The sequence below is a fragment of the Sminthopsis crassicaudata genome, chromosome 1 (assembly GCF_048593235.1).
Source record: "Sminthopsis crassicaudata isolate SCR6 chromosome 1, ASM4859323v1, whole genome shotgun sequence".
NCBI classification, from domain to species: Eukaryota; Metazoa; Chordata; class Mammalia; order Dasyuromorphia; family Dasyuridae; genus Sminthopsis; species Sminthopsis crassicaudata.
The window spans coordinates 7801060-7827825 of record NC_133617.1 but is presented as its reverse complement, the minus strand read 5'-3'; the positions used below and the strand labels follow the sequence as shown (position 1 = coordinate 7827825).

Sequence of the window (26766 nt, the reverse complement as noted above, 5' to 3'; positions counted from 1 at the left end):
TCTGGCTTCCAGAAGACAAAGCGATCGGAGCTCCCTGGGAGCCCCCGGGAAGGGAGGACGACCCGGGGCCAGGCAGAGAGATCGCAGCTCCGAGACTTCCGGCGCCCCCCAACCCGCAGCAGGGTCTTCCCGCTCCAGAGCCGGTGTCGCCCCCCGGCAGATCGCGTGGGAGAGCTCCTCTTCCCCCACGCCTCGGATTAGGCAACTACCTTTGATTCTTACTCACACTTCCTCCCCTTGTTGCTTCAATGCTACATTTTGAGGGTATTGTGCCTTAAGGTCTGGCCTGCTTGGAGAGGTTCACGGACAGGGGGAGAACGGCACCAGCCGACCTGGGCTTACAGATCATGTCCGGCGTCCGCATTTCCCAGGAGCCGCCTGCTTCCATCCCCGGAGGAGAGGGTGCGCTGTGTTGGCTCAGTCTTTGGGCTCGGAAGGAGGTGAGTCTGGGAGGGAAGGAGCGGGCGGAGGCGTCGGGGAGGAGGAGCTGTCCGGAGGAGCTGTCCGGAGGAGCTGTCCGGGAGGAGCTGTCCGGAGGAGCTGTCCGGGAGGACCGGCCCGCGGGGGCCCCGGTGGAGCGAAACCTCCGGGGTGGAGTGTGGAGGCCTGGGAGGAGTTTGGGGCAGCGGAGTGTGATGGGAGGGAGGGACAGGACGTAGGTGGGAGGAGCCGTGAGAGTCCTGGCTCCCCTTGTGATTGGAGGGAAGAGCTCAATCATCCTGGGGGATGGCAGGGCGGGGCTCGGGGACTGGGAAGAGCCTCCCAGACTGGAGGGAAGGAGGAAGTCTTGGGGCTGAGATCCCTCTCTCTTCCGTGCAGATCTGATCTCTTTCCTTCTTTTCCTAGGACCTACTGTCCCTTTGTCTTCTGGCACACAGAGCTGTGCTTGCAGCTCGCAGGTAGGTCTGAGCCTGTTGGCTGCCCTGGCCGTCGGGTCCCCTCTTTCCCCTCTGACCTTGGGATGAGTGTCCTCCCGGTCGACCAAAAGCGCCCCCTTCTACCGTGCCTTCCTCTTGGAGGAGCTCCCCGCCCCTAAACGCTTCCCAGGCTCCCAGCCACTTCCCCAACTTCCTGGCTCCCCCTGCCCAGACTTACCTGCCAGACTTCAGACTTGGCGCAGAGGAATCTGGCAGTCCTGACTCCAGCCTTCTGATCAGGGCCCAGAGGTTCCCTGTCCCTGTGCCTAGCTCTTGCCTAGAGATTCAGATTTCTTCAGACCTAATCCCCTTTAAGGATCCTCGAGTCCAGCCTTCCTACTCCAGGACCCCAACTTGGACACAGTCACCAAAGCTCTTTCCTGCTCCCCCTTTACAGAATATGTGGCCCTTGCACTTCTTCCCATCAGGTCCCAGGCTTGTGACTCCCTGCCTCCACTTTCCCTTTAGTGACTCCAAAGCCAGGCTTGGAGATCTCCCCACCCCAGGTGCGGTCAGACCTCAGAACTCAGACTTCCTGCTTTATGGAGTGCAGCTGTCCCCTGCACTTGTTACTCCACTGTTTCATTCTCCGTCTCCCTGTCATGATCTGTCTTACCTCAGACTGTAGCCCTGCTCCCCAGCCCTGCTCCCCAGCCCCTCTCCTTTCAGAACCCTCAGGGCCCAAACCCAGGCTGGCTTTTGTCTAATTAGGTTTTCCTCGGTCATTTCTGGTGGCTCCAAACCCTGGCTTCCCTCCACATATATCAAGCAGTCAGCACATTGTCTAGAATTATGTGTGTGTTGAGAGGAGAGGGAGGGCAGAGAACCAGGTCAAAGGACAACCCTGACTCAAGAACCATTGAAGCTCTCACTGGGCTCGAAAGCCCCTTGTACCTCTGGGGTCTCTGTAGGAGGATGGGGAGAGGAGGGAGAAGAGCAGTAAGAGAGGGAGGGGGTGGGTTTTTCTGTTCAGACACCTTCATTTCCAATCCTGCTCCTCCCTGCTGCCTTCATCCTTCTGTAACGTGGAGTCTTTCCCCTGAGGGCAGAGCCAGGGCCTTGGAAACTCCCTGCTAGGGTCTCACCCCCAGTAAGCTTGCTTCCTGCCTAAAGAAACTCTTTCCCCTTTATGGGACGGCAGGCTTCAGGGGAACCAGGCCGGGCCCAAGCAAGTACTGGGTCAAATGCAGACACCAAGCTTGGAGGGAAATTAGACCGGTTTTATCATAAGGGTCCCAAAGAGCAGTCACCCAGAGGATGATGAAGCACAAAGGCAATCAGCGGGGATGAAGATTGTGGCAAGAGGAAGATAGGGGTAAAGAAGGGAGGAACTCTCCTGAGGGCTATCCGAAAACCTCCCATGCTTAGCCGTGACTACTGGTAATAAAAGTTTGGGCTGTTGCTTCGTTTGTGGGAATTTGACAAAATGGAGTCACTTTGGTTACTTTGCTACCTCCACAGGCATCCAGAGCCAGAGGGAATGGGCTCCGGGAACCTCCGCCCTCCTCCTCAGGTGAGTGCAGGCCATCCCCAGACGCCACCAACATCAGCAGTCCAGCCATTGCCATGGACGTGGAGGGTGGGCTGCGAAGCTGCCAATGTCTCATGTTTGGATGATTTACCAAATGGGCGTGTGGTGCAACAGTAGCAACAACGTCCTCTGCTCTCCTGGCTTTTAAACAGATTCATTGGGCCCTCAGTATCTCGAGCAGTGAGACCCCCTCCCCCCAGCCTACATTGTACCCTCCCTATTTATTTTTAAGTTCCATCTCCTCACAGCTGATACACAAGGACGACCACTTCCCTCATTACTCTTAATTACCTAGGGCTCATGTCTTTGGTGTCTCTGTGGTGCGCACACACACACACACACACACAAAGAGCTTCTTTCCTTTTTCTTTCTTGTGGCCAAACTCTCCCTTATAGCAATTGAAGAGGTAGGAAAACCCTTCAGACTCTAGACTTGTCCTGACAGGTCTGGGAACTGAAGGCTTCCCCAGCCTTGGCTTTTGCAGTGCTGTCACCCAAGCAGAAACTGTCTCCTGGTGCTGCTCAGGTCACACAAGCCTTCCCAGGTCTCTCGGAAACTCTCCCCTTTACCATTTGTTGGTCAAGTCAATAAGCATTTAGACAGGCCCTAGAAGCCAGCCAAGGAGTTCTAGGACCTAGAGATCTGGGCCATCCTGCTGCCCTGGCGCTTCTAAGCCCGGCCTGGCACAGAGATTGATCTCTCCTGTGTAAAGGAGGCTATTGGCATTCTACCACATTTACTAAACAAACTGGCTTTCTGGTGGTGTGGTTTGGGCTCTCCCATGGAGAATGCAATGCAATGAGACCATGAGAGCAACAGGGAGAAAAGGAAGCCTTGGCAGAGCCAGGGATGGGTGCCCTGGTACTTCAGACGGTTTCTTCAGTATGTGACTCTGCTGGGAGCTGGAGCAGGTTCTAGCTTTACCTGGAAGAATATAATGGATGGAAATGACTCAAGCCAAAATTCAGTTTAGATGTTAAGCAAAAATCAGATATTCCTAGGACATTCTGCAAATTAAAAGAGATGTATTTAATTATAGCACTGACAGGACATTCTGTGAAGATGCCAGTGTTCTTAAGCTTGAGTAGACAAGGCTGACCTTGGTTCCATGTAGAAGCTCATCTGGTCAGTAGAGCTGGGTGTGGCAATGTAGCATCTTGGGAAATCTATCATATCTGATGGACTCTGATTTCACAAGGGTAGCCTTTTGGGCCTTTAGATTGCCAGGAAGCCACACTAATCTGTCCCGAGGTTCTCAGAATGCTGCACACAGAGCCTTTCTTATTGTGTAAGTCTGGTCCTGGAATAGCTTTGTCACCTTTCCAGGGAAAAACACAAAACCAAAAGTAATCTCATTTTTATTGACTTTTTTCTGCTCTTTTTGATCAGATTGACTATTATTTGTCATTTTAAAGAAGCCATTTATCATTGTAATTTTTTAATTTACAATTTAGCATCTTTTCATTTATACTTATTTTTGGTTTATTCATTTGTGTTTCTAATTTTTTTGGAATCCAGATTTAGTTAATCTTCTCTTTTTGTAAATGCTTAATGTGAGGCTTTATGTTCCCCCTTCCACCACCCCCCATTACTTTAGGTGAATCCCAGAAATTTGGGGATACTGTTTAATCATCCCAGAAATTTGGGGATATTGTTTAATCATCCTCACTTTCTTTTGCAAATATAGCACTTCTGAGATCTCTTCTCTGATTGTTATTATTTAATATGTCATTCATTGATAAATCTCCATTTAGGTTTATATATTTTGTGGTGATCCCTGAATCAGAACCAATTTCCGTTTTTCTTTCATTAGGGAATGAAAGGATGTATAAATTATTTCTACCTTTTTACATTGCAGTATCTCTGTATCTGAGTGGTTAATTTTTGTAGAAGTTCCACATGTGACAAAGAAATATGCATATTCCTCTATTTCTCCATTTAAAAGATACCATAAATCTTTTACCTCAAATTTCTTTAGACATTTGTTTATATCTTCTGCTTTCATCTCATTATGTATCTTTTCATCCTCCTTTTTCCCTTTCTCTTGTAGTTTCTCTTCCTCTTTTGCCCTTCAACTTGTCCTGTTCATTAGTTTTTAAAATTCTTCCATTTTTCATCCCCTTTCCAAGGAGGATTTCTCTCCTTCCCCTTATTGTCCATCTTCCTATTCTGTTTTGCCTAATTTCTCATTCTCTGGATCATAGCCCTCCTACTCCTCTGGTCTTTCTCTTTTCCCTGCATACTTCATACAATCAATAGCCTCCAAGATATCCATTCCGAGCTCTGCCTTCTAGATGCTTTCTGCCATTGGCTCTAAGCCAACCCCATAGATACTTCTTTCCCATGGTTCCTTCCTTTCAGCATACTGTGTACCACAGCAGCTGTCAGGGAGAACTTGGCTCCATAGCTGGGAAGATTTTCTCCCGATATTTGCCCTCTCTTCTTCCTTTACCTTTCTTTCCTATTCTCTTAGAAATCTCAATCCTGGCTTTTCAGGATTGAACCCCTAAGCCTGAGGTGAAGTCCCTCATCTCCTCTAAGAATATTCATCAGTGGAACCTCTTCAGGCCTCCTTCCTTTCTGCACCTTTTCAGCCTTTCCACTTTCCTTACCCCACTCCCCAGGTGCTCTTTTCTGTCCAAATCCATGGAGCTCATCTTCTCAGTTCCTATTTTTTCTTGCTCGTGCTCTAGCCTTTCACACTATTGATGACTCTCTCCTCCAAGATTCTCTCTTCTCAAGTTTTCAGGACAGACCTTTCTCTTACTATCTGACCCCTTCTTTGTCTCCTTTACTGGATGTTAGACTCCCCTTTACTATGGAATATTTACTTTTTATTCCTTATTCTTCAGCTCCCATCTGCAGGACAGGTCATCCGACTGCACCCTCAGCTCCAGTACTCTCTTCAACCCATTCTTCCATTCCTTGCCCTTATCTCCTTGGTTTGTATTTGTCTTCCACTCTTCCAAACTTAATCAGTTCCATTGTATGAGAAGGTCTATCTCTTGGCTTATAAGACTTTTTCTTTCTGAATTGAATTGTTAAAGGTGACCATTACCAGCCTGACAGTTTGTAGCCCTAGGTTTTGCTTTTGGTTTCTGGATTTGGTTTTTCTGTGGGTGATCTGTGAATTCTTTCCATTGAAATTTAATTTTCTTTGTCCAGAATTTCCTTCACGATTTGGTCCTTTTTTTGTTTTCGTTTTGTTTTTTTTGCTGAGGCAATGGGGTTAAGTGACTTGCCCAGGGTCATGAAGCTAGGAAGTGTTGTGTCTGAGGCCAGATTTGAAATCAAGTCCTCCTGACTTCAGGGCTGGTGCTCTATTCACTGTGCCATCTAGCTGGGTCCATTTTTTAAACCAGTTGTGTCTTTGTCATCCTTAGGGTCAAAGTCCATGGGCATGATGTCTTTCCTTCCAGTATACTTGCCTTCAGCAACAGGCAGATTTTCTTTGAATATTAATTGTAGGTTACTTCACTTCCCCTATGCTGTCCTTCATTTTTGTGCATTTTCCTTCCCTGCCTATTTTCTTTTATTTTCTTTAGGAGAAGTTTTACTTTTCTATTCCTTTAACTTGGCAACTCACAAAAGACCACAGATGCCAGAAAATTGGAAAGGGGTCTGGGTGGGAAGGAGGCCCTCAATTCAAAAACAGAGTGGAGAGCTCAGTCAGAAAAGTCCCAAAGAAGTAGATCCAGTGAGTAATGAGGAGACAGCTGAGCTTTCTCCTTCAAAGCAGGTTGAGAATTCAGTAGCCCCGCCTCATTTCATTAAAGGGGGTTGTAAGGTGCTTGTGAAGGAAAGAGGTTTGGAATAGCTTCTCTTGAGGAGGAGATAAGGAATTAGAAATCTGTTATCCATCTGTAAAAGAGGTACCTTTGTTTGGTGAGAACCTACACTATCAAAGAAGAGACTCAAAGGACCATAGAGAAAAGGAAAGCTGGAGCAATCCTTGAGAATTTTTTTTTAAGTTTTATTTATAAAATTTTTTGACCATATATATGCATGAGTAATTTTTTTTATAACATTATCCCTTGTATTCATTTTTCCAAATTATCCCCCCCTCCTTCCACTCCCTCCCCCCAATGACAGGCAATCCCATACATTTTACATGTGTTACAGTATAACCTAGATACAATATATGTGTGTAAATCCCATTTTCTTGTTGCACATTAAGTATTAGCTTCCGAAGGTATAAGTAACCTGGGTAGATAGACAGTAGTGCTAACAATTTACATTCACTTCCCAGTGTTCCTTCTCTGGGTGTAGTTGTCTCTGTCCATCATTGATCAGCTGGAAGTGAGTTGGATCTTCTTTATGTTGAAGATATCCACTTCCATCAGAATACATCTTCTTACAGCATTGAAGTATACAGCGATCTTCTGGTTCTGTTCATTTCACTCAGCATCAGTTGATGTAAGTCTCTCCAGGCCTCTCTGTATTCCTCCTGCTGGTCATTTCTTACAGAGCAATAATATTCCATAACCTTCATATACCATAATCTACCCAACCATTCTCCAACTGATGGACATCCCTTCATCTTCCAGCTTGTAGCCACTACAGAAAGGGCTTCCACAAACATTTTGGCACCCACAGGTCCCTTTCCCCTCCTCAGTATGTCTTTGGGATATAAGCCCAATAGCAGCACTGCTGGGTCAAAGGGTATGCACAGTTTGGTAATTTTTTGGGCATAATTCCAGATTTCTCTCCAGAATGTCTGGATTCTTTCACAACTCCACCAACAATGCATCAGTGTCCCCATTTTCCCACAGCCCCTTCAACATTCATCATTATTTGTTCCTGTCATCTTAGCCAATCTGACAGGTGGTATCTCAGAGTTGTCTTAATTTGCATTTCTCTGATCAGTAGTGATTTGGAACACTTTCATATGAGTAATCCTTGGGAATCTTAAAAAAGTATTAAAGAGCAATGACTTCCTCAATTGTTCAGACATGCAAAAGCAGAATAAAGAAAATGAAAGGTGAAATGTGGATTACTATGGATCATGATGAGGTCAGGGTAGCAATTCCTAGATAGAAATGAAAGGTGATGAATTCACAGAGGCCATTCTCTTTGTCGTAAAGTAGGTTTATTTAGAAAAGACAAATGATTTGGTAAAATGAGGACCAGGTGTGGAAAATAGGAAATAGAATTAGGCTATCAATGGATTACCAAGGAAAATAATTTGGAAGAATCCATTAAAGTTTGTGCCTGAATATTATATTGACTGGCACATCAGATACGTAAAAAGTTTAGCAAACTAACCAGTTACCTAAAGTAAGTTCAAAGACATGATTAAAGATATAAGGCACTATGAGGAGTGAGACAGAGAATACTCCATTGTGGACTTTGTCCTGAAAATGACTTTAAAAAGATGTTCATCATGGCTACATCTTTTATAGGGGAAATATGGCCTCTGGGAGTTTGGGGGGGAAAAGGGGAAAGTACCAGGCTAGAATTTGGTAATTCAGAGGGAGGAATCAAAGAAGAGTCACATGGAATGCCCTTTACAGACCAGGTCCTAGACCTAAAACAAGCTAATTAATACTTCAAAGTTTGAGGGATAGACAATGCAAGTTGATGAAGAGCTCCATTCTCACAATCACTCTATGCAAATAGGATAGTCAGGGACTTGGTTGTGTCTGATAACATCAGGATGAGTTCTTCCTGATCGGGAAGGAGTCAACTTTTAATTCTACATCAGACCATAAAGCAGATGTTTTAAAGAAGAAATCAGTATGATGAAAAATGGAACAGCAATTTTATATACAGGATAGAGCACAATGGAGAATAAATATCAGAATGTCAGATAAAGTAAATCTATGCTTATGGTGGAAGTGGAAGAAAATCAAATAGAAAATCATCAGAATCCACTACATAGGCCAAACACATACTATACATGTAGCAGGTTGGAAATATAATGACCTGTCCCAAGTATCAGGGCATTCTCAGATCTCGCCATTCTCTTCTTTCTGTGGTCCATTAATTGGCTTCTTAACTCAATTTTATGCCTCTGACACTCAAAAATGATGTGACCATTGAGCAAATCACTTCTCTGTGTTTCAGTTTCTTGCTATAAATTGGAGAGAATTGGATGCTTTAATTCTGAAGTGTCTTTCAACTCTATATCTCATGACTTTGGGTGCTTTAGGGTAGCAATTTTAAATAAAGGTTGGACAACATCATCCCCAGAGTGACCTCAGGCCCTCAATGTAACAACAGAGAATTCTACTTGACTTGACTGGAAATTGTCTCCCACCACTTAGTGCAATCCAGAGTCTGATGAATATCTTTTCAAAATCCTCTTCATGTTTTCATCAGATAAGACTATTCCATTTTCTTGAAAAGAAAAATATGCCTTTTCTTTAACTTTGGTCTCATTTAAATGATAACATAAAACTTTCTCTCCCAGAGAGTGTTGTGCTTGCCAGCTTCTCACAAACTTTGCAGAATTCTCTATAGCATATTTCACTTCAATCAGTTCTGCTGAGGAGGAAATTTCTTATCACTCTCTTGTTCTCCCCAGATCCATTTACATCACAGATAAAGCATAAACATTCTTCCTGATTCCACATCAACATAATAAGACATTTCTCACCTTTATCCCAACCGATGCTAGAAAAAGCTTTTCTCAAAATTCAATAAGACTCTTACCATGGATTCAGGAGTGAACTCTGACACTCAAAAATGATATGACCTTTGAACAAATCTTTTCCATGTGCTTCAGTTTCTTGCTCTAGATTACAGAAAATTGGAATTTTTAATTTTCAAGTGTCTTTCTGCTCTATATCTCATGACTTTTGGTACTTTAGGTGTTGTTGACATTCAAGGATGTGGCTGTAGACTTTACTCAGGAGGAGTGGGGCCTCTTGGATCCTCCTCAGAAGGACTTGTACAAAGGGGTCATGTTGGACAATGCCCGGAACCTGCTGTCCCTGGGTAAGGAAATTTCCCCCAGGTAATTCTGAATCTGCGTTCAAGAGCATATCTTCATTCCCTAGGGTGCAGGATTTGACACGGGTATCACTTAGAAAGGGGAAAGTGCTGGTCTGCTGTTTCCATGCAACAGGTTCCTCCTTCATGTCTTTAAATTGTATGATAGAAATTTGAGGGTGCCTCTTGTTGCTCCTGAAGCAACAATCTTTTACCAATTCTAGGGGAACTTTAAATCAAAGATCAAATCACCATGGAAACATCTCAAATATGGAACGCATTTCAGAGGTTATTTTGTCTGACCTCTATCTGGACAAGAATTTGTCTGCCAAAGTTCTGAAAATGGCTTAAGCAGCTTTTCCTTATAACCCGTTTCTCTCTAGGATGGTTCTAATATTTGGAATATTCTTCTTTTACAGCTATCACTTTGTAGCCCCTAGCAACTAGTTGTCCCAAGTACCTGAAGTTTGTCCTTAATCTTCCTTCCTATTGCTCTCAAATTCCAGCAGTGCAATTTGGAATGGAAAAGGAAGGAGAGGGAATAAGTATTTATTTTCAGCTACACTTTGCCAATGCTGTGCCATATTGTATAAGAACAACTTCCAGCAAATATGTTATTTTCACTAGTCTAAGTACTCACATTAAAAGAACAAATGAACAAAGGTGCTGTTGCATCTGGGTAAAGATAAAGCAAAATATTATGTCAATTTAACATATTAATCTTCCAAGTTAGATAACATTTTTATCCTCCATTGAGAGGTGAGCAAACTGAGGCCCCTCTTGATCTGGCTTGAGGCTGCTCAGGCCAATAAATTTTTTTAATTCAAGTATGGGGTTAGAAGTTTCTGCTGCAATAGAGTCTAACAGGATAGGAGATGGAGGAGAGAGCATTTGGCTTTTTCTTAGAACAGGTTGTACAACAGGATGATGTAGGTTACTAGCATTACACATACTAATGGGTGACCATAGACTCATATTTTTCAATGTAATGGGGTGAATCTCAAAATGGAACAGCTCGGGTTCCTCACCCCTTTCCCTAAGGAGAAGTAAATTTCAACCTTCTCTCCTTCATCCCTAACTGATTTCCATGCCCAGGGCTTCCAGTTCCCAGAGAAGATGTGATCTCTTATTTTGAGCAAAGGGAAGCACCATGGATGCTGGACCAAGAAGGCCTGAGGAGCATCTCTCTAGGTGAGATGAAAGCAGGGACATGAGCATTGTGGTTACAAGAAGCTTTTAGGTGTTATCATGAAATAAATATTAGATTTGGGGTAGAAATTCAAGCCTTGGAATGCTTTTTAGATTTTTTTTTTTGGCAATGGCTTCCTGGGGTAGTCACCGAATCTTGATTTCCCATCTATAAAATGAGTGAATTGCACTCCATGTTCTTGAAGGTCCCTTCAAGTGATCAGCTATTATCCTATAAGAAGTCATTGTTTCTGCTGAAATTGACAAATGGGTTTTAAACAGTAAAAATTATTTGTTAATTACTATAAAAACATTTATATATCTATTGGCTCATGACAAGTATTACATTAAATGGCAGATGTATCCCAAGGTCAAGTGCAAATATTGCTTTAGGAATTTTTTTTTTTGTTTTTTAAAATAATGTTTAATATACAAAATACCTTTCAAAATTATAGGATTTCTTCAGGTATTACTTTTCTTTTTGCTAGCACTGGTAAATTTTACTGAATGACCAATCTATGTTGCCTACCAACTCCTTTGAGAAACAGTCATGTAGAAGAAGAGTTAACATAAACAGAGGATACATTCAAATTAGAAAATAACTTTACCATTTCAATAAGTGGAGCTTCAAGGTCAGTTTTATAGAAAGGTTTTGTCTTCCATGATGATTTCATGATGGCTTCTACTGTGCTTTCCTAGTGACCATGGTTTTCAAGTAGCCTGTCATCACTGCTGCTAGAATGGAAATCCAGATAACATTTTGGTCTCCTGATTACAGGTTTGATGAGATGTAATTACTACATAACCCAGGAAAGAGAGAACAGCTCCAGTGTAGTGAGAGAACCACTGAGGGTCCTTTCATGCCTGTGGCTATTTGTATTTAAATGTCCAACCTTTCTGGATTTTTGGAAGCAATTTGATGTCAAGTTGAGAAACTAAAAGAATATATTGCACTTAAAAGCCCTCTGAGTTTGATGTAATCACTGCATGATCCCCAAATGCAGTGTATTCCTCATCATGACAGTTTAAAAACACTGCTGATTTTGTTGTCAAGGTAGATGTATCCATATACATGTCCCAAAGGACAATTTACCACTTAAGGTAGCACTGACAAATTTTGGGGTCAAATCCCTTTGATTATTGTCTCAGTTCTTCAAGGGGCTTGTGAATGTTTAAAGAGAAAAGAGGGGCAATAGGCTTCATGCCTATCAGAATATCAGAATTTCTATCAGAAATATTTTTAGATGTGAATAATTTCATGTATTTTTTAAAATTTGCATTTCTTAAAAGGATATGCAGAGGGATCTGACAATATTTTTAAAAAGAAACAAGTAATGTTTTCCTTCAAAAACAAAGTAATATTTTTTCAAAGAAAGAAGTAATGTTTTCCTCCAAAAAAAAAAAAAAAGGAATAGATCACACAAAATCACTTAGGCCACAGTTAAAATACAAAAAAAAAAAAAAAACCAAACAAAAAAAACCCCAAAACCCTGTTAATATTCTGAATGAGACCCCAGATAGTATAACAGAAAAAAAGTTGAAAGTGGAGTTAATTTGACAGATACTGTAGGCAGAGCATGTCCATTCACAGGGTATGAATTCCAGTCTCAGCTGCTGGGATTTTGATCATATCACTTAACCATTTTGAGCTGATGGCCTAAGCTATGTACATAGGGTGAATGAAGGTACTTTTAATGCTGCATAGTGAGGATCCAATGTATTTGTGTGTGATCATCTTTGGGATATGACCTAATAGGATTTTTAAGTAATTGATTCTGTCCATTTTAGATTTTTCTCTTTACCTGGGGAAATAGAAAATAACTTCTGTTTTACTTATGGAGAGAAGGGGATATAAGTGTGTGTGTGTGTGTGTGTGTGTGTGTGTGTGTGTGTGTGTGTATGTGTGTGTGTGTATTTGTGGTATCTGTATTCATTTAATTGTCGGAGTTTTTTGTTATTGTTCAGAAAGAGAGATGAGACTTGAAATGAAGGAAAATACTACAGAGCAAAGCCTTTCTGTGGTAGAAATTCACAAGCCAAGATTCATCAGTGATGGTCCCATTAATTTCACTTGGAAAGAGATCTGTGATAAACCTGAGAAAATCCATATTGGAGAGAAATCTTCTGAGCATAAGCAAAAAGGAAAGACTTTCACAAAAAGGGGGGCTTTTACTAGACAAAAGAGTGTGCACACTAGAGAGAACCCTTATGAATGTAATCAATGTGGAAAGACTTTCAAATATAAGTACAATCTTCCTGTACATCAGAGAATTCACTCTGGAGAGAAACCTTATGAATGTAACCAGTGTGGAAAGACTTTTAGATATAAAATACATCTTACTGTACATCAGAGAATCCACACTGGAGAAAAACCTTATGAATGTAACCAATGTGGAAAGGCTTTTACAAGTAGGACAGCTCTTACTAGACATCAGAGAATCCACACTGGGGTGAAACCTTATAAATGTAAGCAATGTGGAAAGGCTTTTACAGAAAGGGGAGCTCTTACTAAACATCAGAGTGTCCACACTGGGTTGAAACCTCATAAATGTAACCAATGTGGAAAGGCCTTCACAAAAAGGGCGGCTCTCACTAGACACAAGATTATGCACACTGGAGAGAAACCTTATGAATGTAAACAATGTGGAAAAGCTTTTCCATGGAAGAGTAAGTTGACTGGACATCAGAGAATTCATACTGGAGAGAAACCTTATGAATGTAACCAATGTGGAAAAGCTTTTACAGAAAGGAGAGCTCTTACTCTACATCAGAGAATCCATACTGGAGAAAAACCTTATAAATGCAACCAATGTGGAAAAGCTTTTACAGAAAAGAAAAGTCTTACTGTACATCAAAGAATCCACACTGGTGAGAAACCTTATGAGTGTAATCAGTGTCAAAAGGCTTTTAGAACAAGTGCAGGTCTTACTGTACATCAAAGGATCCACACTGGAGAGAAACCTTATGAATGTAACCAATGTGGAAAGGCTTTTACAAAAAGGGAATCTCTTACTGTACATCAAAGAATCCACACTGGAGAGAAACCTTATGAATGTAACCAATGTGGAAAAGCATTTATACATAGGGGACATCTTACTATACATCAGAGAATCCACACTGGAGAGAAACCTTACAACTGCAACCAATGTGGAAAAGCTTTTACACAAAGGGGAGCTCTTACTGTACATCAGAGAATCCACACTGGAGAGAAACCTTATGAATGTAACCAATGTGGAAAGGCTTTTACGCAAAAGGAAAGCCTTATTATACATCAGAGAATTCACACTGGAGAGAAACCTTATAAATGCAACCAGTGTGGAAAAGCTTTTACAGAAAGGGGAACTCTTACTGTACATCACAGGATCCACACTGGAGAAAAACCTTATAAAAGTAAACAATATCGAAAGGATTTTTAATAAAAATCTGATTTGTTTTTGCCAAATCTGTGATGATATTTAATAATGTAATAAAATAAGGAAGAAAATGAATTAGGGAGAGAACAATGGAAGAAGATATGGTGCTGCTGGTACCTTCCATACTTAGCCTTCTCTTAGTATAATCCTATAGGAAGGGAAAATTAAAGATACTTAGGGATAGCAGACTGTTTCTTCGGCACATTGGAGCCTTCCTTGTCATCTGGTCACCTACTTGAAAGGCATTCTGATGGATTGAAATGATCACTGTATCTGGAGTCAAATGACATCGGTTGAAATTCTGGTTCAATGCCTCTGTGGCCTTGGGAAAGTAATTTAATTTTAAGGGTGCATTCAGGTTCGAGTTCAAGTCTTCCAGTTCTAAATCATATTAAAAGACAAAAAACAGTTTGAAGGTGATCCCTACTGTTCAATGCCACTTATTGCTGGGTTTTCAGCTACAGTTTGGGTCAATAATTCAGGTGACTTCACTAAACCTTCTGGGTATGCTTGGCAGTTTGGATACTAAGCAAGATATGAGGAATTCTGGACCTAAATCTTTTTTTGAATTAGGAAACTTGCACATCAGTCCTAAATGAATGACTCTTTCTGCACAGCTTGTGAAATTGCTTGCCGTATTTATTTAGGCAGAAAATGTTTCTTTTAAGATGCTCTTAAGAATGAAAGGTGTATATCCATTAGATTGATAGTCATGACCGGAAAAGCTGGAGATAGTGTTGGAGGGCTGTAGAATTAAAGGCACAGCAATACAATGTATGTCACTATCAATTGATCCAACGGTTCTGAAAAGCTGTTTGGTATTAGGGTTTATTGAAAGATGATCAAATGCCTATATTTACTGATACATAGATCCTGCTACAAAGCATAAAGTCCAAGGAAGTGAGGGGGGGGAAGAGGTTCTAGCTACATGAAAGTATTTTTTGCAATGGCTTTTTTAATTTTAGTTTTTTCTTTTGGTAGCCAAAAATTATATATAGATGTAAAAAAAGAACAAAAATAGATGCTCTATGGTTTTAGAATGTCTAAACAAATTGTGATGATGAACATATTGGAGTATTTTGCCAAAAGAGAAAGTGGATAGGAAGAATTCAGAGGTGCATCAGGATATGTAAATGAATGGAGAGCAAGACCATGAGAAACTTTCTTAAATACTCAGAAAGTCTAGTCAATGAACTTTTCAATTTGAAATTTCATCCAACAATGTAGATGAATGTCTGTATCCATTCTGTGATTCTTACCTACAGTCACATAAATTCTCAGAAGATCCATCCACTATGATGGAATCCTTCCTTACTTTTTCCTACCATCTGAAGGGCACTTGTCCAGTGCTCTGACTGTCCACCCATCAGTGCCTTTTCTTACTATGTAATCAGCTCATCTTTACTTCTTGTTCTACAATTCTTTCATATGAAGTTTGAGCAATGCCAATTATCCCCAATAGAGGACACCAAGGAATTTCAGAAAATCCTTTGATGAGCATATGACTCCCTTGACAATTGGAGAGGCAATTGCCAAAGATAATATCAAGTAGACAATAAATTAGTTTGTAAAATCTATTAATGTTATGATCTGTTTGTGCTGACAAAGGGAAAACACAATTCTGGGACCCTACAATACTTTAGGCAGAAATGGGGGCCATCACCATTGGGCTCAGATGACTCTGAAGGACAGAGGGAGGATGATGATTTTGCCCAGATCTGTCTCACTAAAATCCAAGTCATTTGCAAATCAAGATTTGACCCTCTCATGGCATCAGTGCCCTTTGAAAACAAAAGATCAACAAAACCAATTTCATGGAAGATGCTTATGAGTTCAAAAGTTCAGTTATCCCATCAATCACTTTTACTTGAAGAGAGACCCTGAGATAAGTTAAAAATGCAATATTTTCATAAAATACTCAAATTTAAAAGGAATTGTTCTCATTACCCCCTATAAAACATTTCATAACAAGGAATTTGTTATCTTTTATATGTGTAGCTATTCTGATTCAGTTCTAGAACATCCATTGTTCTCTATACTAGCCAAGATGACTCCACTCCTGCAAATATTGTCTTTAGATATTTTTGTACAATTAAAGGAAATTTGTTATCTGTCAGTTATTTCTTTGAGAACCAGGTGGAAGTTATCAACATTTTCACAATGAAAAGAGGGACTATTGCCCGCTCCCTTTTCAGACATTCAACTAATCATGGTCAGAGTTTCACAGTTTAGGGTTGTTTTTTTTTTAAACTCATTTCTCCCAAATCTAATTCCAAGAAAAGGGAAAGGGGACACTATGGTCTATTGTCAAGGACCAAACAGGAATGGAAGAAAATTAGCATTTATTTTTTACTCCAAGTGTGTATTTGCCATGTGCTTTTTTTATAATGCATAAGAAAAAGGGAGTTTAACAGCTGGTTAAAAAAAAAAAAACAAAAAAAAAAAAAAACAGAAGAAGCAGCCAGATAGTAGGATAGTAGGAAATAGTTGTGTCCTAAAAACTTAGAAAAGAGAGAATCCTGGAGGAGTCATCAATAGTGTGAAATGCTGGAGAACAGGCAAGAAAAATGGGAATTGAGGACATGAGCTCCTTAGATTTGAAAAGAGAAGACCACTTGAGGAGTAGGGGAGGTAGATGGAAAGATTGCAGAAAGGAGGCCAAACTTTGGAGGTGGGAAGGGGTTCCACTGATGAATATTCTTAGATGAAGTAAGGGACTTCACCCTGAGGTTTAGGGTTTTGTGCCTAAAAAGCCAGAATTGAGATTTCTAGGAGAATGTGGAAGAAAGGTAAAGGTAGAAGAGAGGGCAAATATTAGTAGGAAATCTTTCCAGCTATGGAGCCATCTTCTCCCTGACAGCTGCTGTGATATATAGTATTCTGAAAGGAAGGCACCATGGGAAAGGGGAATCTGTGAAGTTGGTCTAGAGCCAATGGCAGAAAGTGTCTAGAAAGCAGAGCTCAAATCTGGAACTATGTCCAAAAAGTTATCAAAATGTGCATACCCTTTGATCCAGCAGTGCTACTACTGGGCTTATATCCCAAAGAGATCTTAAAGAAGGGAAAGGGACTTGTATGTGCCAAAATGTTTGTGGCAGCTCTTTTCATAGTGGCTAGAAACTGGAAGATGAATGGATGTCCATCAGTTGGAGAATGGTTGGGTAAATTATGGTAAATGAAGGTTATGGAATATTATTGCTCTGTAAGAAATGACCAGCAGGAGGAATACAGAGAGGCCTGGAGAGACTTAAATCAACTGTTGCTGAGTGAAATGAGCAGAACCAGAAGATCGCTGTACACTTCAATGCTGTATGAAGAGGTATTCTGATGGAAGTGGAGATCTTCAACATAAAGAAGATCCAACTCACTACCAGCTGATCAATGATGGACAGAAACAGCTACACCCAGAGAAGGAACACTGGGAAGCGAATATAAACTGTTAGCACTACTGTCTATCTACCCAGGTTACTTATACCTTCGGAATCCAATACTTAACGTGCAACAAGAAAATGGTATTTACACACATATATTGTATCTAGGTTATACCGTAACACATGTAAAATGTATGGGATTGCCTGTCATTTAGGGGAGGGAGTAGAGGGAGAGAGGGGAAAATCCGGAAAAATGAATGCAAGGGATAATGTTATAAAAAAAATTACTCATGCATATATACTGTCAAAAAAAATGTATAATTATAAAATTAATTTTAAAAAAAGAAGAAGAAAGCAGAGCTCAGAATGAATATCTTGGAGGCTTCTGGTTATGTGAAGTGTACAGGGGAAAGAGAAAGACCAGAGGAATATGGGAGAATGAGCATGTAGGTAAAACAGAAAGGGAAGATGTACAATAACAAGAAGAGCAATCTTCCTTGTAAAGGGGAAGAAAAATGGATGAAATTTCAAAACCAATGAACAGCATTCTAATTGAAGGGCAAGAGAAGGGAAACTACAACAGAACTAAAGGAGAAAAGGTGGATGAAAAAATATATAATGAGTTGAAAGCAGAAGAGATGATCAAATGTCTAAAGAAATTGGAGGTAAAAGACATAGTATCTTCTAAATGGAGCAGCAGAGGAAAAGAGGGGAAGGAGAAATTAGAGGGAAGATAAAGGGAGGTACCAGTCTTAAGTAAAACAAATTCGAAGATTGTACAAGAATATCACTTCTTTTAAGGTGGCAAAAGGAATATAAGGGGTTAACCCAAAATGGGGAAATGGGTGAACCAATAAGGTCTTGAAATGTAATGGAATACTATTACATTGAATTCAGGTTAGCATAAAGACCAAGATTCCCAAGGAATAATGATCACAAAACATGCTGCCTGCTACTTGAAGACTCTGTTGCAGAATGAGAAAGATCTTCCAGGACATAGACACTGGGAATTTTTGATTTTTCAGATTGACGATTCATTGTGTGTAATGGATTTTGTTTTACTTGAGTTCTCAGAGGGGATTGTGGGAGCAGGTTAAAGTTAGAAGGTGGATCTTAGTTGATGCAAGTGTGTGTGTGTGTGTGTGTGTGTGTGTGTGTGCGCGCACACGCACATACATAAATATATATACACATGTAGAGGAACTCTCAAAATACCAGGGAAACTGAGGCTAGTAGAGACTGGCCTAATTTTAAAATGGAGAATTTAATAAGCTAGCTGGTCAAATGGGACTATTGTCCAAAGCACTCAGTGCAGAGGAACTGAGGCACAGAGTTTATATAAGATTGTAGCTAGCAAAGCAAGCAGATGATAACAGAAGCAAAAAGAATGTGGTTTGGTAATTTCCTTATTTATTATCAGGCAGCTGTCACACAAGAAAAAGAGGTTTTTCACAACCTAAAGTAATAACAGGATGCATCCACGGATGGGAATGGGCTTAAGGGGACCTTCCAGGGTCAGTATTTTCAGAGAACAATAACCGATCTTATCTGTAGAAGCACTTCACAGGTATGATGCCCAAGTAAGCAGAAGAACACTCCATGGTCATGCTTGTCACTTTGATCTAGTATCTGAGGAGGCTAAATTCAGGTTCTCATGAGAAACTTATGGGGGTCTTTTTGGTTCAACAATTTCCACTTCCTTTGGGGGAAAGATTCAAATCCTAGAATCCTCCTCAATATAAGCTGAAGGCTGCATAATCATTATTTTGATGGATTCAGCCTGTTGCCCAATAAATGTTATAAGATGGAAAGTACACAAGGACCAATTATTATTAGAATAAAAAGCAGGAAGGGTCAACAAGGTAGGTAACTAGTGGGAGGAATTGAAGAAGGACAGTTCTGTCCTTCCATCTTCCTTTTGGGACTCCAAGTTTTTTCAAACTAGAGCCAAACTTTCTCTGATTAAGAACAGCAGGTCTCTTATCAGAGCAGTACAGAGGCCACTCATTTAAGGAACAGCAGGTCTAGGCTTCAGGGAGTTTTACTTGCTTCTCAGGCTAATAAAATGTTCTAGATAGTCCAGGTAGAGATCCACCTGTGCACTTAACTGACAATAACTCATTTCACTGTGGATGAGAGCCATAGTGCCCAGCAGGCCCAACCCTACCAAGATGGGGATGAGCCTGCTTCTTGAGCCAATGAGCCAGTGGCCCGGTATGGGAGAAGGGCTCCCACTCTTCTTGTCTATGGAATAGCAAGACTAGGAAAGACAGAGACTAAAATGCCCAAAGGGTCCTGGTGGGACCGAAAGGCCTGAGCTGACACACATTTAGTGAGGCCACTGAGGCAGCCAACCAAGCTCCCTCAAATCAAGGAAGCACAGAGACCCAGGTCAAGGGGTAGCCACAGTCCTGATAGAGCTGCAGACTGAGGCATAGGGAGAGAAGCCTGGTAAAGGGGATGGAGGACACTAGGCAAGTACCAGAGCCCTGGATATTCTCCAAGGTCAAGCTGGGCTGATCACAGGAACAAGAGTCAGGAGTAGAAGAGCTATGGGCCTTCTATATAATAGGGGGCTGAGTGTCCATGCAAAGCCAGCAGTCAGGGCCAAAGTCCAGCCTGGAGGTATTTATGGCACGGTGAACAGCTGAGAGCAAGTTAAGGACAAGTGTGATTGGAGGGAAAAAGGGTGATAAAGTTTCAGGGTCCCGGATAAATGTGTGGAGGCCTGACAGGGACAGGGAGTGCCACTAAATTCACCTCCCATCTGTGCCCTGGCTGCTGTCCCTTCAGCTTAATCCCTAGGTGAGTTGTCTGGTGAAGGTATTTGCCTACTCTTTCAAGTGCTTCTGGGATGAGGATCCTCCCGTCTGGGGAGGGGGGGGAAGAGGGGGAGAAGGGAAGGAAACAAAAAACACACTAACTTTCCGGTCCTTTATTGCCCTTTTTGTTTTGGCTACTAAATTATCTGAGGGGGAGTGGACAGGGTTCCAAGGGTCGAGTAGCCATCTTACACATAAGTCCTGACAGTGAATTAATGTTCCTATACATAACACAGTAGTGCAGCAGGGGCTTTCTACTCCAGCACTTATCTAAGGATCCCTCAATTAATTACATGTTCTGAATGGAATATTGTATTCAATTAAAAAGTGCAGATGCATTCTTCAATTTGACAAGCACCAAACTGAATTGTTAGTGTTGAATCCTCTTTCAGCAACATTTGCCCAAATTTTAACATTTTTCATTCTAAATGCTAAATATATTGTAACAGGGGACTCACTCAAAATTTAGTGTCCATTCACCAATCAGTTCCAGTTCCTCCCAAATCAAAGGGGCTCAAAGTCCATTAGGGGCAGGAGCCATGGTCTCGTCTTCTGAAACTACTTCTTGCTGAAAATAGACACAGAGCTGAGCTCTCCTACAGGATTCTATTTTGGGGGGTGGTATGCTGGTACTGATTATGGCATCTAATGGGTTGATCCAGGTCCTTGAAGCTGGTTAATACAGCTGTAACTTGAAACTTGACCAAAATCTAAAACAAAAACAAACTTAACAAATAGAAGTTAGAATAGTCTGAGATACAAAGACTGAGCCACAAGAACTGCTACAAGATGTAGAGGGGCCAATTTAGATTGGCCAACAGCTTTTCGTGTAAGGAAACATGTTTGTGTCACAGGACAGACAAATGTTAAAGATGTGTCAGCTGTAGTCTCAATGAGCAATAAAATAGCAGTTAGGGCTCACATTTGTTCTGATAATAGAAATCTGCTATGGGAGGAAAAAGGAACGGTCGTCAGTATAATATAATCAGTCAAAACTGATTATTCAAGGCCTCAGTCTAAGAGCACATACATGACACAGGATAAAGCAGCCTTAACTCAGTTTCACTTCAGGTAATTGTCCAAGTAACAATTGCACCTTAAGACAGACTCAGGAATAATCAGGTGGGTTTTCATTCAAAAGAACACCACTGGGAAACTGAGTCAGAAGGATCCCACCTTGTCAGAGTCCAAAGTCGGTCTCACAACTCTTGCCCAGGATACTAACTCCCATCGGAAACAATTCAGGATCATATTCATCTGAGTGGCTTGTGGCATATTCCTTTAGAAGGTGGATCACTGACTTGATGACCTATTAGACAGTCATACCTGAATTTAAAACTCCAAATAATATCAGCTACAATCCCAAGAGAGTTTTATCTCCAATAGCAAATCTCATTCATCAAGGCTTCAGATGAATCTAGCTCTCAAGGATCACATATCCTAAATAGGTATTGACTATGATCTTATATTGACAGCAGTAAGAGATTCATCCTAGAATGTTCACTGTTTATCTTTCATATCTAAGTAGATAGTTTTTAAGTTCAACATTATACAAGTCATTTTGTTTTTAAAATACATAGAAAAATTCCAAATTGCATATTGTCTGTAGCAGAAACATGTTCAAAAGGAAAAGTTAAAACTGTTATCCTCAGAGTCCTTTGAAATAATGGGTACACTTTAAGATGACTCCATACAATCAATTAAACTCATATAGAATATAGAATTTCTTAATTCCGCTTAAAGTAACCCTACCAGAATTAACATTAATAACTTCACCATTCCAAAAAATGTTAATTCATCTTTCTCTAATTAAGGATTCCCTATGAACTTTTGGAAATACGAATACACAAATCAGGAGCTTCAGGTCTATATAAAACAAAAATGTCTTACAAACCAATTTGCACAACTTAGTCAAAACCAGAGCAAGGATATTAAGTTAAAATCCTACTGTAGGTACTTGAAGGAAACTATAGATCACAGTTATTATATTCCTTAAATAAGGGAATCAGTATGTATTTAGATACATATTAAATAATTTGCTGAAGACAGAGGGAAGCCTCGATAGAGAATAATCATTTCAGAGATCTTGCAATTTTAACAAGCCTCTGGAAATTGCCTAAGCAGTAGAATCTGAGATATAGCATCAAAATGCCCTTGCCCTAAGGCAGGCAGAGACTTGAAAAAGAAAAACATTCATGTAAAGCTCTTCCTTTCAGCAAAGCAATTAAAAGTAACTTCATTCAAGCAGCAGGCAGTTTGTTCTCACATCTATGAAGCAGCCACACCAGGAGGCAGGAGGGGAAGTTAATTCTTCACCTTTCAAATCTGAAAGATCTTTCCCTTTCTCCTTCCCCCACTCCCTGTGGCGTCTCCACTTCTCCTTATAATTAACTCTTTGAAGGTGCCAAGTCCTTCTCAGGATTTAGCCAGCCAGTGTATTTCCTTTCTCCTGGCAAATGGCAAGTTCCTTCCATTAAAGAACTTGCCCTTTCTGTCCAACCTATGCCTCTCCCTCCCTCTTTCCAATACACTGTCTCTGTGCCTCTCCAGCCAACAACACTTAGTAGCAACACCTGCTTAGCTGCAGGATTCAAGGTCATCTTGACTTGGCTCTGAACCCCCCTTAAGTCTCACTAAGTGTCAACCAGCAGACTGGCAAAGACGAAGAAGAATTAAGAACAGGTGTATTGGGCAGGTTTCATAAATCAGGATGGCCAGGAGTGAAGCCATTTCTCTTGAGAATACCTTCGACTACTACACAAAACACTGCTCCTTCCTGCAGTGATTGGTTTATCTGCTTTATGTTTGTTTCCTTAATAATTTTGTGGTTTTAGGGCTTAAATATGGAGATCATAGATACAATAGAGTCTTCCTTGATCACATACATCGATGTTTCTATCTTTTCTTCTTTCATAGTCTTTGTGAGAGCCAGTACAGCTGGCTTGTAATTGGCATTTCACAGACTGGCACCCGGGACAGGGACATCAAAGGCTTGCCAGACCCCACCCACAGGCTGCTAGTTCTCCAGAGCCGAGCCCTGGCCTGGACAAATCTACAGATACATAGTGCAGGGAGCAGGGTAAGATTAATCTACATTTTTTCTCTCATTTATCTTTTACTTTTAGTTTGAATAATGGGGCAGGTAGAAGTTAAATAGCCCTGTAGAGAAGCCTAAGAAAAGGTTTTAAAAGCCCTGGTTAAGGAGAAGGGCCTCATTATCACTTCAAAGCAAATTACAGAATATTACTAAGACCAGACACTTTTCCTCTTTATTGTTTTCAGCTGTATAATATTTTAAAATTGTGCATGCCTGGTCCTACTTGCTTCTAAGAAATCAGATACTTCTGGGCTCAAATTGATGAATTGTCCTCTGTACATCAAAGAGGAAGCAAAAGATCTTAAAGAAAAATCCTGGGGATGGTTTTCTTCCAGCTGACACCCTCTTTGGGATTTTTCCGGTCATCAAAGTTCTGGACCCAAATAACTCAGGACAACCTGGCCTTTGCCTATGAGTGTCCTTAAAGAATTAAAGGCTGCACCAAAGGATTATGGCCCCACATCTGCATGTGTTGGAAGTCTTTTAGAACAAGTTCAGCACTCTGCCTTACCCCCACATGATTGGCGCAGTCTTGCTTGTATTTTTTAGCTAGATCCACAGCTTTCAGGGAACAATGGAGGCCTCGGGCATAGAAAAATGTAACACTACTCATGAGCAACTAGTGGGAATGGGCCAGAACGTTCAATTAGCACATAAATTATTTACTATGCAAGCATACCAATAGATTGCTGCTTGGCAAAAATCCCCTCAGCAAAAGATAGGAATGTTTCTTTCATACAGACAAACAAGGATCCACTGGTTTCCCTGCCCCACTTATGGCAGCAGTGATAGAACTTTAGGAGAGAGACAGTGTGCTGGTGTCATGATTAAACAATTGACTAGAGAGAACTGTAATAAAGGCTCTTTTGGGTGGATTCACAGACATATCTTTTGAGGAAATGATTGAGCGTTGTTCCTCTATGGGCAGCCAGACATTTTATGTTGATTTATTATCAGAAGCCATGGCAGTTCCTTCCATTAAATTAAATTAAATTACCTAAAATTATGTTAAGTGCAACAAACCAGGACACTTGTGCAGCTTGCCCACTAGATGGAAGGACAATAAAAGCTCCGGCCCTCGGTTTCCCTCTTCATCCATAGGATTACAGTACAATGAATAATAATAATTATTATTATTCACCTTCTGTGGCTTTTGGAGAGCCCTAGGAACGACTATCGCTTACAGAACCTCCTCTTAGGTGGATTCTGGGCAAATCCATCAAGGATATGTTTCCTATATCCTGGAGCTAGTCCCTCCAGTAACTGTTTTCTCCCCCTTGACAAGCTCTGGCAGGGCTGGCTCCCCTTCCAGACTTGCTCAAGAAAGTGAAATTAGCCGTGACAGGTAACCTTCTCTGACCCGTGGGCATTTAGTCGCATTAGCATAATGCTCAAATTGGAATCTCACCCATGGACAGGACACGGAGATCAAACATCCAAAGCTCATGGGCGACATCCAGTGGCTGCGGCTGAGATTACCCTTACCAAAGCCCTTGTTTGATTTGCTCCAGGGGGACCCAGTTTTAATTTCTCCTGTTTTCTCATTCCAGCCACCAAAGCTGCTTTGAAGCAAGTTGTAGATGCTCTTTCCTCAGCGTCTCATTATGATCCAGCCCTTTCAGTTACTTTGTCTCTTTTTCCCACTCCCAAGTATCCTACTGCCTTACACCAAAATGATTCTATTTTAGAATGTTGTTTTCCCTCCCATTCAGCCTCAGGGTGTGATTTTGCCTTATGGTTCTATAGCAGGACGCCTCCCGCCAACAGTTATTAAAAGTTATTTCATGCTTAGATTCTCCATCAGATGCTATTGCCACTCTGTATGCTAAAAGCCTAACCTCCTCTCATAGGACCCTGAGTGTCAAATGCTCCTCACATGCGCTATTCCTTTTGTACTCCTGGCTCATTCCACTTTACCAACTGTGCCTACTATTTTTCTCGGCCACTTATAGTCCCTCCCATAACAAGTTTTTCTCTATTGCCATAGACTCTTCATGCATACACAGATGCCACAAAAAAAACAGTAAAGCTTCCTTGTTCCTTTAAGGCTCATCTTCTCCTTGCCTTATGCAACCTTGGGTGTCCCAACTTCTCTTAAAACAAACAACGGTCCTGCATATGTTGCTTCTGCTTTTCATGTGTGTTGTGTCTCCTTCCATATTCACCATCTTATGGTATTCCTCACAACAAGCAATTGTTGAGTGTCAAGCACTGAGACATGAAAAGCTTGTCGACAAAAGCAAAAAGGGGGAGTTAATGGCTGTGTGCAGTCACTCTCCCCAGCAGCCCGATTAGGAAGGTATTACTTCAGGGCTGGTGCTCTATCCACTATACCACTTAGCTGCCCCTATTTCCTGGATTCTTAACTATATGTTATGACTCTTATTCTCCCCAAATTATAGATTTCTAGACATCTCTTTAAAACATTTATTTTCATAAAGAACCTTACAATATTTTCCTCATGAATTGTTTTTTTTTTAATTCATGAAGGAAGCCTCTTTTCTAGTTACTTTTGTTTTTTGAAATAAAATATTATGTTTAAGGAAAATATACTTTAAACAAATGAAAGCATTTACAAATAAAGGTTTGAGCTATTTTGTCCATGACGACATCATTTCAGGCCCTCAATATAACAGATAATTCTACTTGACTTCACTGGAAATTGCCTACCATTTAGTGCAGTCCAAATCCTGATGAATATCTATTCAAAATCTTCTTTATGTTTTCATCAGATAAGATTTTTTTTTACTTAAATCAGTTCTTCTGAGGAAAAGATTTCCCATCACCCGCTTGTGCTCCACAAATCTATTTACTTCACAGATAAAACACAAACTTTCTTCTGATTCTACAAGGAGATAACATTCCATTATAATACATTTCTCAGTTTTATTCCAGCTGATCTTATAAAATGCTTTTGTCAAATTCAGTAAGATTTTAATGAACCTAATTTCAGGCATTGACTCTGACACTCAAAAATGCTATGCTTGGGCCAGCTGGTTGGCACAGTGGATAGAGCACCAGCCCTGAAGTCACGAGGACCTGAATTCAAATCCGGTCTTGGACACTTAACCCTTTCTAGCTGTGAGACCACGGGCAAGTCATTTAACCCCAATTGCCTCAGCAAAAATTATAATAATAAAATAAATGGTATGTTCTTTTGTTAGGATTCTTACAAGGTGCTAAGTCACTGGAATGGATAAGAGACGATAATTATCTAATTTAGCATGGTTTAGTATGGCTGATCTGACCCTACAAGGAGATGTTATGGGCCAGAACTTGAAACAAGGTACTGAGTGGAATTGAGGAGACAGTGGTTAAATCTAGTTTAGCACTGATTTAATCCTACAACAAATAATGGTTTCCTAGTGATGAAACGATTGGTGTGCAGCATATAAGCAAGAAGCTCTCAGGGCCAGAGGGGACTTTGGGAGATTCACAAGGCCACTCTCTGGGAGGAGGAGTCAAGATTCATTCCAACTTCCACCTTTGTGCTG

The 26766-nt window shown here is 41.0% G+C and overlaps 1 protein-coding gene across 2 annotated transcripts; it reads left to right on the top strand.

Moving 5' to 3' along the window:
* Positions 1 to 730: 730 nt before the first annotated feature.
* On the top strand, positions 731 to 16439 carry LOC141556780 (KRAB domain-containing protein 5-like). 2 transcript variants are annotated; one of them, XM_074291541.1, is made up of 5 exons: positions 735 to 899; positions 2379 to 2430; positions 9261 to 9387; positions 10477 to 10572; positions 12535 to 16439. In XM_074291541.1, the coding sequence occupies exons 2-5, from the start codon at positions 2398 to 2400 to the stop codon at positions 13983 to 13985; spliced, it is 1707 nt and encodes a 568-aa protein (XP_074147642.1). In that variant the 5' UTR covers positions 735 to 899; positions 2379 to 2397; the 3' UTR covers positions 13986 to 16439. The 2 variants fall into 2 exon arrangements, with proteins under 2 accessions (XP_074147650.1, XP_074147642.1); XM_074291549.1 differs by having other exon boundaries at positions 731 to 899; positions 10477 to 12662.
* Positions 16440 to 26766: the final 10327 nt, after the last annotated feature.

Coding starts and splice junctions, on each gene's coding strand:
- LOC141556780 (XM_074291541.1), top strand. CDS start 2,398: ATGGGCTCCGGGAACCTCCGCCCTCCTCCTCAG. Junction 2,431..9,260: donor ACCTCCGCCCTCCTCCTCAG/GTGAGTGCAGGC, acceptor TTGGTACTTTAG/GTGTTGTTGACATTCAAGGA. Junction 10,573..12,534: donor CCTGAGGAGCATCTCTCTAG/GTGAGATGAAAG, acceptor GTTATTGTTCAG/AAAGAGAGATGAGACTTGAA.